Source organism: Protopterus annectens, chromosome 14.part0 (assembly GCF_019279795.1).
Source record: "Protopterus annectens isolate FY-2018-M chromosome 14.part0, PAN1.0, whole genome shotgun sequence".
Taxonomy (NCBI): domain Eukaryota; kingdom Metazoa; phylum Chordata; order Ceratodontiformes; family Protopteridae; genus Protopterus; species Protopterus annectens.
The window spans coordinates 840057617-840072356 of record NC_056748.1 but is presented as its reverse complement, the minus strand read 5'-3'; the positions used below and the strand labels follow the sequence as shown (position 1 = coordinate 840072356).

At 43.3% G+C, this 14740-nt stretch overlaps 1 protein-coding gene across 1 annotated transcript in view; it reads left to right on the top strand.

Annotated features, from left to right (window-relative positions):
• WAPL (WAPL cohesin release factor) overlaps nucleotides 1-14740 on the top strand; it is a 3318690-nt gene that overhangs the window by 1757908 nt on the left and 1546042 nt on the right. The window contains exon 10 of the mRNA XM_044056596.1: nucleotides 10590-10701. Coding sequence (XP_043912531.1) covers nucleotides 10590-10701 — 112 coding nt within the window. The remainder of the gene's footprint in view (nucleotides 1-10589; nucleotides 10702-14740) is intronic.

Sequence of the window (14740 nt, the reverse complement as noted above, 5' to 3'; positions counted from 1 at the left end):
TTCATCCTCAGACCTAGCAAACTCTTTACCCCTTTATGAGGATTCTGATGCTAAGGAATCAATTCCATCAGCCTCACCGCCTGAGGACTACTCCTTTGGGGAAACCCTACATAACATGAGGGAGCATTTCCACTGGGAAGGCCAGGATTACTCAGAATCCAAGAAAAGGCTCAGAGACTTCCTTTTATTACCCCAACACAGACCCCTTGCTATTCCGCCAGTGTTAGATATTGTGGATGACGTGTATACTGAATCCAGCTTCCTTACCTCCAGCCCCTGTTAAACCTGACAGATACTACAGAGTCCCTGACTCACATAAATTTCTGTATAAAAGCCCTGTAGCTGACCCTGAAACTATTTCTCAGGGACCCAAAGGGGTTAAGGCCTCATCAGCCAAGAATCCAGTTCCCTCTGACAGAGATTCCAGAGCATTAGACAGATGGGGAAAGAAAGTATATACGTCTGCAACTTTAACAATAAGAGCCTTAAATTGCCAGTTTCACATGCTAAAAATATCAGCAATTTTTACTGTCTCAGTTAAAACAAAAAATGCTTCCAGAGTCAGATCCTCCTAATTTTAAAGGAATGCAAGATTTATTGCATGCAGCTGAACAAGTGGGAAAGCATACTTTGCAGTGTGGTTTTGATTCTCTAGAGGCCTCCTGCAGAGCAGCAGTTACAGGCTCTGTCATTAGAAGACATGCTGGGTTAAAAGAACATACGTTACCAGATCATGTTAAAGCAAAATTATTGGATGCACCTTTGCAGCAGGATGTGTTATTTGGAGTTAAGGCAGAAGAGGTATTAAAGAAAATGGAGGATAAGGCAAAATCTATGCAAACGGTGAAGGATTTTTTACAGGTTCAGCCTCCTAGATGTAGCAGAAACTGGCCAACTAAGAATTGGTCCTTTCCAATTACAAAGAGACCTCAAAGGGGAAGTTACAGACGTCCAAGAGGTAGAGGTCAAACACAAGGTCCTTAGAGACCTCGACAATAGGTTGCATCAGGCCAGAAAGAAGGGGAAGACAGGCCCCAACCATATAAAAAGCAGCTCCAATGACTTCCCACTACAGCTGCCAAACAAATCCCTCTTGGCGGCAGCCCCCTTGGGAGGAAAACTGACACTCTTCTACCACAAACTGGCAAATGATCACCAAAGACAAATGGGTTCTCAGCATTGTATTTCAAGATTACAGGCTCCACTTTCACACTCTGCCAAGGTTAAAAGGAATGACAAATCTGCCACCAAATCAATGGGCAGAGGCTCAAAAACAAATTACAGCACTCATGGATATGAGAGCTATTCAAAAGGTACCATCACAGGAGCAAGGACAAGGATTTTACTCAAGACTCTTTCTGGTACCCAGAAACGACAAAGCCTGGAGGCCCATTCTGGATCTTTCATTTCTAAACACTTACCTGGATGTTCCGAAATTCAAAATGTTGACACTACAGCAGCTTCTTCCCATGCTGGGCAAGAAAGCTTGGCTCATGACTTTGGACCTCAAGGAGGCATACCTGCATGTCCCTATCAGACAAAACTGCAGAAGATACCTCAGATTCATAGCTGGTTCAATGCACTACCAATTCTCTGCACTGCCTTTTGGCTTATCTACTGCGCCCAGGGTCTTCACAAAGTGCCTGGCACCAGTAATTGCATTTTGCAGACAGAAATTTCAAATTTATCCGTACCTGGATGACTGCCTGATTCAAGCAGAGAGCAAGGACATTCTTCTAAAGCATCTGGCATTTGTAAAAAAAAAAAATAAGTTGCCTGGGATACGCAGTAAACGAAAAGAAATCAAAACTAGTGCCCTCACAAGAGATTATATTCCTGGGTGCCAGCTTGAACACAACGGCCCAGATGGCTTATCTCACGCCAGACAAGCAAGGACAACTGACTCAATATTTTCAATTGATGGCAACAAAGACCCAACTCCCTGCAAGAAAAATTCTGCAGGCCTTAGGTTACATGGCATCCTGCATACTACTGATTCCATATACCAGACTGCATATGAGGAAACTACAATGGTACCTAAAGAATGTATGGTCTCAACACTGTCAAAGTTTGGAAACAGTTATACCACTAATCCCTTGCCTTCAACAGGAGTTTCAGTGGTGGGCTCAAGCTTGTCACCTCAACAAGGGGCAGCCTTTCACACAACCCACAGCCAGGCAAACACTGACAACAGATGCATCGGATTATGCCTGGGGAGCACACATGGCAGGCAAATGTATTCAGGGCATGTGGCCCGCAGAACAAAGGCATCTTCACATCAATCAAAAAGAGATGCTAGCTATACAAAATGCCCTTATAGCTTTCAAGGACCTGCTGCATCCGGGACAACTACTGCTAAAGACAGACACCACAGTTATGTGGTACATAAACAAGCAAGGGGGCACTCACTCCTACCCCCTATGCAGACAAGCCATGACCTTTTGGAACACAGCTATAAACCTTCAAGTTCATCTGCAAGCACAAATCCTGCCAGGAGAGAAAAACACACTGGCGGACGACTTAAGCAGAAACATCATGGATCCCCACGAATGGGAATTGAATCCACAAATATTCAGAATGATAACACAGAAATGGTGGAGCCCGGACATAGATCTGTTTGCATCCCCAATAAACTGCCAGCTACAAAACTTCTGCACAAGGAGTTACCATCCACAAGCATGGAAAGTGGATGCTCTCTCATTCAGCTGGGAGAATTTACAAGTATACGCTTTCCTACCACTACCTCTCCTGCCAAAGGTACTCATAAAAGCCAGGCAAGAAGAGCCAAAGATGATCCTGATTGCACCAGACTGGCCACACCAGCACTGGTACCCAATCTTAAGCTTAGCACAAGAACCACCCTGGATTTTGCCTCAAATCCCACATCTGCTGACTCAGCACAACAATCAAATACTACACAGCCAGCTAAAGACCTTAAACCTAGCTGCATGGAAAATTCCTTAGTCAAGCAAGAAATGCCTCTCTCCAAAGCTGTTATGGATGTCATTCTGGAGGCCAGAAGGCCTAGTACCAGGAAAGCCTATTTGGATAAATGGAAGAGATTCTGTGCCTGGAACCAAGCTCACAGCCTTGACCATCTTGTCCCAAACATTCCTCAGATACTACAATATTTAACTGAGATGCTGGACAAAGGCCTCTCCTTCTCATCCATCAAGATCCACACCTCTGCCATCTGTGCTCATTACAACACGGAGCCACCAATTTTCTCTAATCCTCTGTTAAAACAGTACCTCAGAGGGGCTAAAAACATAAGACCGCCCTGTAGAGCACCTACTCCAACTTGGGACCTCAACTTTGTTTTGGAAAAATAAACTTAACACAGCAGAATTAAAATATATCTCTTGGAAAACTGCTCTGCTCCTGGCAATAACATCAGCACGAAGAGTTTCAGAATTACAGGCACTAATGGCAGTGGAACCTTTCCTCATTTTCCATCAGGACAGGGTGTCTTTAAGAACTAACCCTAAGTTTATGCCAAAGATGGTATCCAGTGTGGCTCTAAACCAAACTATTCACCTGACAACTTTTTATCCTAAACCACAGAATAAAGGGGAGAGACTGCTGCACGCTTTGGACATTCACAGGCAGTTACGCTTCTACTTGGACAAAACCAAAGTTTTCAGAAAATCTGAGCAATTATTGGTAGCATATGCTGCAGGAGCACAGGGAAAAGTCATTTCAAAACAGACTATTTTAAAATGGATAGGACATTGTATACGTTTCTGCTACACATACCATGGAAAACCTGTACCTAGCAGCATTAGATCTCACTCCACCAGGCAACAGCCACTTCAACTGCCTACCTCAGGGGAGTACCTACCCAAGGATATTTTGGAAGCAGCAACTTGGAGTTCTGTACATACACCAAGCATTACCATCTGCCTCTATACTCTAAATCCAGAGCTGGCTTCGCCACTGCAGTGCTGCAGGGGCCTTATAGCCACCCCTAATGCCTTATAGAACCAGCCACCCTACCTCAGCTTTGAGATTCTACCCAAGTGTAATGACTGCAGCAGTGTAACATGATGAACATCGTATAGTTTTTTACCTACCATAAATGTAGATGTTCGAGTGTATACACTGCTGCAATCCAGGTTACCCTCCCTCCTTCCCCTCTTACTGGCTGATACGTACCTATGTCTTCTACCCTTTACTACCTATGGGGAGTATTTGCTGGTAGCTGTAAGTTGATTTTTGCTTTTCTTATGTATGTTTTATTAGCAATTGGAATTGCTTACCTATTTAGAGGCACCTGACATCTGGGGCAAGAAAAACTGAAGAAAATGGCATTGGCTGCATCTTGTATACCCCTGTCGCACTGACGTCAGGAAGGAGGCGACAGCAGCCGACGCCGGACCAAGACTGTGGAACTCAGGCCGACTGGGGAACTGCCTGATGGCAGGATAACCCAAGTGTAATGACTGCAGCAGTGTATACATTCGAACATCTACATTTATGGTAGGTACAAAACTGTACTTTTCCCGGTAAGTTTTTGTTAATTGTCTCTTCCTGCAGATGTGGTATGGGCAAGAGGAGTGCCTACTGTTTGGGTGCATATCACTTGGACCAAGAGTGTGAGGTGTGTGCAGGATTCAACCTCCGCACCTTAGCAGATCACCACAATAAACTGATTTTGAGAGGGCTTTTACCCTCAAGTGCAGCGTGTCTAAAGAGCTCAAGAAGCATTCCCCACCACTCTCTCTCGAAAAATGACCAAAGTTGTCAGATCCAGCTTCTTCAGATCAAAGGAGGCCTTCCTTGGAGCAGAGGAGCTGCTCAAATCTAACATCTTTCATCGGATTTGCCTTCTCCTTGGACTCGACATGCTTCACATCCTAAGACCTCAGATCTTAAGGCTCGGTCAGATCCAACAGAAGTGGTCCTTACCTGCAGTTCACCATCTCCTTCCAAATCTTTCTTGGATTCAAAGGTGTCTGATCTGAGGACTAAGAGCCACACACAAAAGCATGGGAAGTCCCCTTCTCCGGCCAGGTCTTCCCATTTGTCAGTTTCTTGAAGGGTCCCCTAGGCTTTCCTGATCAGAGATAGACAGGATGATGCGGAGTTTTCCCAAAGCTCAGATCAAGATGAGAATTTTACAATCTCTGACCCATTTTGGATCTGTGAAAGCCCCATCACCTTTTATACCATCTCTTCTTCCAATCCAACCACTTGCATTGGAATCCCAGGATCCGGATACCTTGAGAGAGATGTCGACGGAGCCAAGGATGGTTCTTTCCTCGACTCAGTGTCCCAGATTGACTCTGCTGAGGCTGTTGGAGCAGGGTGGGTCCTGGACCCAAGGTTGTCGGCACCAACTCCACAGGGATGGTTTCGGCTCTGACTTGGCCGTATCTCTCTTTCCCTCTGGGTTTTGGCCTTTGACATTTCGGGGCCAGTGTCATCTGGAGGCTATGGATCCGAGGTGATCTCTTCCATTTCTCTTGGGACTATTTCAGCCTTGGAGGGAGGGAGATCGATCCCCGTGGTCTGTCTGTCTTCAAGGTGGCAGTGAGGGTATTCCCTAGGCCTAGAAATTTATCTCCTCCCCCCACCCCAAATCCTAGGCAGTCTTTGGTCCAAGCCTTGGTCCCAGTGGTCCTGTTCCACGGTCATCCCATTCAGGAGGTCCTCCAGCCCACCCCCTACAGGGGGCCCCTTCCTTTCCCAAGTCCTCCTGTGACTGTCCTACAGAGGAGTTGCATCGGAAGAGGACGTGGAAGAGGAAGCATGTAGAGACTCCCTGTTGAAGTCCCTGACTGAGAATACCGATTTCAGTGAGGGAGTAAGAGCCCCTCTGTCTTCACCTGACAACATCTCCTTCGGTGATATCCTTGAGATCCTGAAATGAAAGTGTGGATGATCTTCCCAAACTCCTTCTGAGGAATCTGTGTTTCTGGAGGCATTTGGGATGGGCCCATGTACTTCCTGGGTCACCCCACCGGTGGCCAAAACTTATCGATCTATTCTCCCGACAGGCTTGGAAGGAGACTGACAGTGTGGAACCTATCCCCAAATGCACCAACAATTTTCACAGCCCTCCGGCAGACCAGTCTTATTGGACCAAGGGTATTCCAGTGGATGCCATTATAGTGTCAGTGGTCACCAAGAAGGAGCTAGCACAACAGAGCTCCTCTATCCAACCCCCCCCCCCCCCGAACAAGGAGTCCCGGGTACTGGACAGATACGGGAAGTGCATCTAGGCCTCAACAATCTTTGCTGTGAGAGTGCTTTACTTGGCACATTTCATGCGTCTTCAGAGGGACTTGGTCAAGGAACTCACCAACCCTCTCTTAGAATGTATGTTGCAGGAGGACCACACCAGGTATCTCCCCAACTAATGACTCTTGCGTCACTGTAGAATTCTTCAATAAGGTTGATTTCCAGTACTACAGAAGGGACCTCTTGAGCAGTCGGGTCAGGCATAGCCCTTGGGAGGCACTCCTGGTTGCTGCTTTGCAGAACCATTTAAGGCTTCTTTCACCAGTGCCCCCTTTGATGGGTTTTCTTTACTTGTACCGTCTGTTAATGAAACACTCACCGGCAGTGAGCAAGAGGGAAAAACACTGTCTGCTATTGGGATCAAGTTTTCTTCCCCTCAGAGGCCTTTTTCAAGGAACCAGTTTAGTGGGAAGAAAATGTGGTTCAGAAAATCGTGAGTTCTTTCCCAGACACTAATGGAGATTCCTCATCCAGAGGCAAAGGGTGAGGATTTAATAACCAATGCCACCCTAGGAGCAGAGGGGGGTCCTCAAAATCAGAGCTTCAGCAAACCTTTCTCTGACAAACCCCATCAGCGCTCCTGAAGCTCTGCCCAGCTGTCCTACTCTGGAGGTGGTCAGGAGCAGAATATTGTTGCACCAAGGTACTTGGACAAAACTAACAAACTATTCCTGGGTGCTAAACATAATTTCCAGAGGCTACTACATTCCCTTTTTCCTTCCTCCTCTACCTTCTGGAAATAATGTCCCCGGTTTTCTACCTAGTCAGAGGGTGCAAGCTTTACAAGTTGTTCAGAAACTTCTAGAAAGAGTCATCTAACAGGTCCCAACTAAACAACAAGGATGTGGAACCTATTCATGCTTCTTTTTGGTGCCAAATAAGACAGGGGACCTAAGGCCCATATTGGACCTGAACAAATTCAGTTTTATATGTCAAGAAGTCAAAGTTCCACATGGTGACGGTTTAGTCCATTCTGCCATTGCTGCACCAGGATGATTGGATGTGCTTAATAGAGCTCCAGGATGTGTACTGTCATATAAAGATCGACAGGCACTCTAGGAGATATCTGTGCTTCCGGCTGGAAGCCAGTCATTGCCAGTTCAGAGCACTACCCTTCGGACTCACCACAGCCCCAGAGTGTTTACCAAATGTATGATGGTAGTGGCAGCTCACCTGAGACTGCAAGGATTCCAGGTGTTTCCTTATTTAGACAAATTGGCTCCTGACAGCACTATCAAGGCATCAACTGGTTCTTGCTACTCGGTACCTGTTGTACATTTTCAGACTTTTGGGAATAACAAACTTGGTGAAGTCAAAAAAGACATCTGTGCAGACAGAGTTTGTAGGGATGCAACTGAACACAGTCGCTCAAATAGCATGCTTGCTGTCGCACTTGTGTCATCCCTGAGGCAACAAGTTTAAGTCCTACTGGATATGCCCACACCCCCAGCAAGGTATGTTCCAACTATGCTAGGTTCCTTGTCAGCTGCCATACTCTTAGTTCCATTGGCAAGATTCTTTGAGAGTACTTCAGTGGACATTGGCAGTTCAGTGGTCTGTCATGCACCATTCTTTACACACACCCATTAAGTTGACCTCTATATGCAGGCATCATCTTCAATGGTGGCTTTTGTCAGATGACCTGCAGCTCAGCAGAGCTTTTTCCCTTCCACCCAGTATGGCCAGAGTGACCACAGATGGTTCCTTGTTGGGGTGGGGGGGGGCGCATTCGAAGGAAGATTTGTCCAAGGCACATGGTCCCCAACAGAGACCAAATTGCATATAAATGTTCTAGAGATGAGAGCAGTCCTTCTGACGTTGCAAGCCTTCCAAGACTGCCTGCCTGTAGGAATGATAGCAGTTCATTCTGACATGTCAGTAGTCTGGTATATCAATAAATGGGAGGGGGGGGGTCTTATCCGTTATGCAGAGAGGCCATGAAAGTGTCAGAATGGGTGATCTCTTTAAACCTCTTACTTATTATAATGCACATTCCCGGGGAGATCTAGAGTTCTAGCAGACAGGCTCAGCAGGTCTATTCTGACTCCACACAAGTGGTCCCTAAATGAATCCGTAGAGAATCAAATCTTCCAGCGATGGGACTAACCTTGCTGCAGCCGGTTTGCATCTCCCCTGAATGCCAAATGCAGTAGATACTTTGGTGTGATCCCTCCAAAGGGGGAGTCACCAAGGGACACTGATTCACGATTGGCCTCTGAGTCTCCTATATGCCTAGTCCCCCAATCCTGTTAATTCCAAAGGTTCTTCAGAAGGCGAGCAGGTTAGAGAGAGCTCTAATCCTCATTGCACCTTTCTGGCCTCATCAGATATGGTTCTCTGTCCTTCAATCTCATGCAAATATCCACCATGGATATTGGATCCCAGACAAGATCTGATTTCCCACCCATCAGAACCCCACCCCCCAAAATTGGGTCCCTATGACTCAACATCAAATCCCTAAGACTAACCGCTTGGTTTCTCCACTTCCAATAATTTTAAAAAAGTCCAGGCTGGCCTTCCTGGTATGGAAGATCATTCTCACTTCTCAGAAATCCTTTACCAAAAAAGTGTACAATAGCAAATGGAAGAGATTTTCAGTTTGGGCATTGAAACGGAATATAGATCCTTTTACTGCTCCTGTCTCAGCTGTTCTTTTGCTGAGTTCCCTCTTTCTGGAGGGAGCCAGTTTCTCTACAGTTAAGTTGCAACTGGCAGCCATTACTAATTTTCTTTCCACAAATAATTCAGATGGCTCTACTCCCATTTCAGTATCCAGTCTGTGTAAAGCCTTTATGAAGGGAATTTTTCTACTTAGACCCTTGATTAAAGATCCTTCCCCCTCCTTGAGGTCTGACTTTGATCCTACAAGGTCCTTACTTAACCTTTTGAGCCGGCTAGTTCCTGTGACGTAACATTTCTATCCTGGAAGACTATTTTTCTTGTAGCCATTACATTGGCCAAGAGAGCATCAGAATTACAGGCCTTCTCATCAAAACCACATGTTATCTTTTTCAAAGACAGTTTCTCTCAGGAGAAACCCTTCTTTTTTGCATAAAGTTACCACTGAAGCAAAACTAAATCAGTCCATTCATCTTCCAATCTTTTCCATAACCACTCCAATCAGGGTAAATATGTGCTCCACGCACTAGATGTTCATAGACATTTGCGTTCCTGTCTGCACAGGACAAAGGAACATAGAAAGTCTGAACAATTATTTGTATCTTTTTTACCTAATATGTTAGGCCAAGCAGTTTCAAAAGTAACTTTGGCTAAATAGATTGAAAGTTCTCTCTCTACAATTTACTCCTTGAAAAGTTTGGAGTTGCCACGTTCACGGAGCGCTCATTCTACCAGGTAAATGTCGACTACTTCTGCTTTCTCCGCTAGAACCTCGCTTGAAGAAATTGTGCTGCAGGAACCTGGTCAAAATCACACACTTTTGTCTCATAATAAGTTGGATATAGTTTCCAGGAACAGAGTATCCTTTGCTTATGCGGTGCTCAGGCTTATCCTTCCATAGGGGCTGCCTAGGAATTCGGTAGCTGGGGATTCTGTCCCTGTTGTGAGGCATAATAAAATGGACAACATCAGATTTAGGAGTTATGTACTTAGCATAACTTGGTATCTCTGTTGTCCAGTTTCATTATCCTTCACATTCCCACCCAGCCTTCCCCCTTCCAGAAAAGTCTAGAGGTGCTTGGAAGAACTAGAGCTCCATAACCTTTACAGTCCTAGCTCCAGATTAGGGTGAGATTAGTCTGTGCATGCATACATTTTTTCTATAGTGTTTATTTTTTCCTTTCATGCTTTGGGTTGTTAAATGCAATCTTTAGAGTTAGGGCTGGTGCAGGGCATTGTGGGAGTGAGAGGAGCTCAAGAATTAAAGCATCAGTCTTTAGAATGGCTGGATTGGATCCGATATTGGATCCCAACACCCTATCATTAGGAATAATGAAATTGGACAACACAGAATGCTATAAGTACATTAACTCCTAATTAATTTCCAGCAAGCTGTCCAGCAAGACATTCTCTGCACTGACATCTGATCAGTTTTGTTATTTGGGTTACACAATAATTAACGTCTGCCAAGGTTTAGATAAAGGGAAGGACTTGTATGCTACCCAAAATGTACTGCAGTTTAAGAACATTTTTTTTAATTTAAGCAGTTATGTTTTTTTTGTCAATTGCTGTTTTCCAACTTGCTGTATTGTCTGTATGTACAGTTTAAGTTTGAATTACAGTAACATTGAACTAACTACTGGTTTTCACAATTTAAGTATTTTCCTACATATTGTCTAATGTGTATGGAGTTGTGTTTCTGAATGCTTATTTCTCATTTTTCATAGTGTTATTAGTCTAGCCACAAAGTGTGCAATGCCTAGTTTCAGAATGCATCTCAGAGCCCATGGTATGGTGGCAATGGTATTCAAAACACTGGGAGATGCCCAGCAGTACCAGGTATGTAAGCTGTTGGAGTTCAAGATTTACTGTCATTCATCTTCTTTCACTTAAATTTGAAATATTAACTTGTAAATATGATGTAAAAGGACAATTATTTTTTGCTGTGACCTAAGCCAAAAATGTGAACCTTGACATGTTTTAACCAGGTATTTGATACTCTGGAATGTGCATAAAATTATATTAAAGCTCACATCTTTATATTTGATTTAATTGCTGTAGATGGCCAGAGCACAATGTATAGCATAAAAGTTGACTCTCTTTTTTTGAGAGATCCACAGATCATTTAGTTTCCTGTGGTGTCTAGTGGCCCCAAGAACAGGTAAGACTATTGCTTCCCTTTTCATAATGTTTCAAAATTGGGTTCTTATTTTTACAGCCAATCCATTGTTTCACTTTGGGGATTTTATTCTTTTTTTTCTATCCAAGTATGTCATTCATTTACTCTTATTGAGTAATTTGTGATTGGCCAACATGGCTGATGCTGTGAACCTTCATTTACTAAGAAAATACAGTTTCACACAGCTTACTATGATGACTGAAACCAAAACCATATTGTCTGTTTTGTGAAAGTTAGTTGCTGTATTTCTGGTCATCTGATTGTGGTATGTTAGTGTCTGTATTTGAATACATTCAGAGAAAGAATTTGGAAATTAGAAATCTGTCTTTATGAAGTGCAAGATATTTTTAATTGGTTGTTTTGTTCCAAGGTCTTCCAGAAGTGCATGTGTGAGTTTTGAACTGCCCTGTGGATCCAAAGAACTGATGTTTGGAAGTATATTTACCAGCCTGTGTACCATGCTTATTCCAGTTTTTATTGCATCTTGATTATAGAGTTTGTGTTTTTTAAAGTCTTCTCTTTGTAAAGAAGTTTCTGTATGATTAATTTTTCTAAAATTTGACAGAATTAATATTTTCCTTAGAGCCCCACATTGCTTTTTTTTCTCTTCTTTGTGCGAAGTTAACATCAGTTAGAAGGGAGGGAAAGATCCCCCTCTTCATTAAGGTTTTTGTCTTGCTTGTTAAAAAAAAATAGTAAGCAAGTGTGGCAGGCATCTTTTAAAAGTTTTTTTGTACCAAGTGTGTCATTTGTTTAGGAGGGCAACGTTTGAGTTTGAGACTGTAAACGTTAGGGGCATAGTAAAAGAAGAGAGTCCCATATATTGTTTAAATTAATCAAGTGTTTATCAAAAATTTCTCTTGACTGATTTCTGGTAGTAGAATCAGTGATGTCCCTGTGATGGTCCCATCTGCTTGATAGGAATTCAGTCTAGAGCAGAGAGAGAAAAGAAAGGTTTCTTCTTTTACTGCGTCATCACCAGTTACAGGTTGTAATGAAGTAACAGGAGTTTATGATGTAGTTTTATGTTCATGGATGTTCACGATTGGGAGCATTGCTACATTAAGGCTAGACTTGAATGCTTTGTGAGTGTAACTCTTACTGAATCAGTGTTTGGATGGCTTTATGTATAAAGGAAACTGTGTTTGCTCCATTACCTTTAGGTCTTTTATGGCCTGCTTAAGTTACCTTCCCAGACAACTTCCAGAGTGGATAAGTTTTAATTATCCAGTGTGAGAACTTTCTTTTAATAATCTTGAGTGTTATTTTTTTTCCCTGATTGTGACTTCTGAAATGAATTTTTAAATTGCAGTAAACTTTGTTAACCGGAACTCAGCAACCAGCAAAAAAAAAAACAAAAAAAAACCGAAGAAATACAGTACAATTTTTGTGTGTTGCCCTTTGTCCCCCACCCCCCGCAGAAACATACCTTACGTTTTTAGAGTTTTAAAAAGGAAGATATGAATAAATTCCCTCTCCCTAACCTGAAAACAAGTCAAACCAAACAAATACTATATAAGGTACACTATTAGTCAGGCCTGTCTTTTAATAGTAACTCTCAAGCAACCAGGAACTAGTTATCCGGCATCTATTAATCCCCATGGGTGCTGGTTAACTGAGAGTGTACTGTACTGAGGTGTGTGACCTCCCTGACGAACATGCTACAGCAACCATGCTTGTGGAAGATGAATTTCATGAAAAAAGATTTCCATTCCCTTTTCCTGTTAAGAGAACGCATCTCCTTTGAACACAGTGATACTTTAAAGAGAAAAACTGCAAAATGGTCTAGGACCCCTGCAGCTTATTTAGACCAAAAGTAACTTCAAGTTTTTTGTGCAGGCAGGCTGCTTGCCAGGTGAACTGTCAAAAGTTGGTATCTGTTTCAGTAGAAGAAGGGACTGAACCAGCAAAAGTCAAAGAATATGTAGACTTGATAATAAGATGATATTGTGACCCTAGGCAGCTGTGCAGAAATTTGTGTTTAACAGTGCCGGGATGGGACTGCTTTGTGCCACCTGAGGCCAGTGAGAATTCAGGGAGGAGAAAGTCCCCTTCTGTCCTGACTTTTCAGAGGCAGGTAGTGGGCTTCTTTACATAGCCAGTGTTGCACATACTGTTACCCAGGCCTGTCTGGAGTTTTTTTTGACATCCAGTCCTGTTTACGGTTCTTAGGCATCCATGAAGGATATCTGCACTCCAAGGGTAATGCTTGGTCCTCCTGACCTTGAAGGAATAAGTTAAATACCTACACAGATGACTCACCTTTGGGGTTATTCAACAGGTTCCTCATACTGGGCTGACTGAGTACTTTTACCATGTTGCAGCAATTAGGCTGTATCTCTCCCCATTACATATCCCAGCTCCTACTACTGCAGTGTCTACAGTTTCATTGTTGAATGTGTGCATATGAATATGTGGTGGGATGTAAGAAGATTGATCTTTCGCCATTACGATTTTCCACGTTGGGGTTTCTCCCTACCAGACTCTGATTAAGACTTAGAATGACAGAATCAGTGTGTTTTCAAATCACTCCTCTTCTGGTTATGACATTGGTGATCAAGCAGCTGTCTCCCCTTATTCCATGTCAGAGTACCTCTCCTTTGGGAGGCAGAATTTGATGAGGGAACACCTCAGTTGGTGAAAAGGGGAGATTTTTAAGAGCAGCTACTTTATGCTGGTAGGGATGTAGGAGCTCAAGCCATTGGCTGTCCCTAATCTTCCCTTCATTCAGTGGCTTTCAACATCGTTAAAGCTTGAGTCCCAGTTGCAAGGCTGCAGAAAACCAAATAGATTTAGAAAGGTGCAGGAGGAATTTAAATATTACTATAGCAACCTTATGGCAGATCCATTGGTAGTGCCGCTTCTGAATGATGTAGGTGGAACTCTGGCCTTAATACCTGATCATACAATATGGAAAATAGGATTTTGACTAGTTATGGTAATAAGATATACTCATCCACTTTGCTGAGCTGCCAGAGTCACAAACTTAAATACCAAGGAGTCTTAAAACAAATTGAGGACAAAACCACAGGATATTCTAAATGAAAATACAAGGGTAAACTCTTAAAGCTTACTTCAAACAGCCTTCAGGATTGATATGTAGGTACATGTCCACAGGCTCCAGTATCAGAGTCATAAGAGTTCAGAGGTAGACATGATTAGGTCAAATAGCAGCCCTTACTTGAAGATGCCGCAAAAAAGCGCTTCTGTTTGGTTCTTCATCACAGGTAGTCTTTTATGCATTTGGAGGAGCAGGGTACAGCCATGAGATGGTCAGACAAATGTTTCATTTGTTAAATGCAGTTATCCCAGTATCATCTTTGTTTCAGAAAGGAAAAAGGACATATCAGTACAAGCATAAAAAGGTCTGCATGGATTACAGAAAGGCAGGAGGAAAGACACCTTCTCTCCCACACTGGAGACTCCCAGACAGTACTGGCTACTCCGTCTCCATCTTTTACCCTTCCTTTGCCTTGGTTGGATTGGCGTGTTGACGTTGTGTAAGAGGAGATTCTTGCAGTTGATGTCTGATCAGTGGGTATGTTCCCTTATTGCTACAGGCTAGTGTTTATTTGCTAATGGGAGTTGCCACTTCCATAAAAATAGTTACAGTTGGAATTCGATGTGGTGGAACAACCTTTAGCCAGTTGGGGTAGTGAAAGTAGTCCCTATATTGTGAAGGATAATAATTCTGCTTGA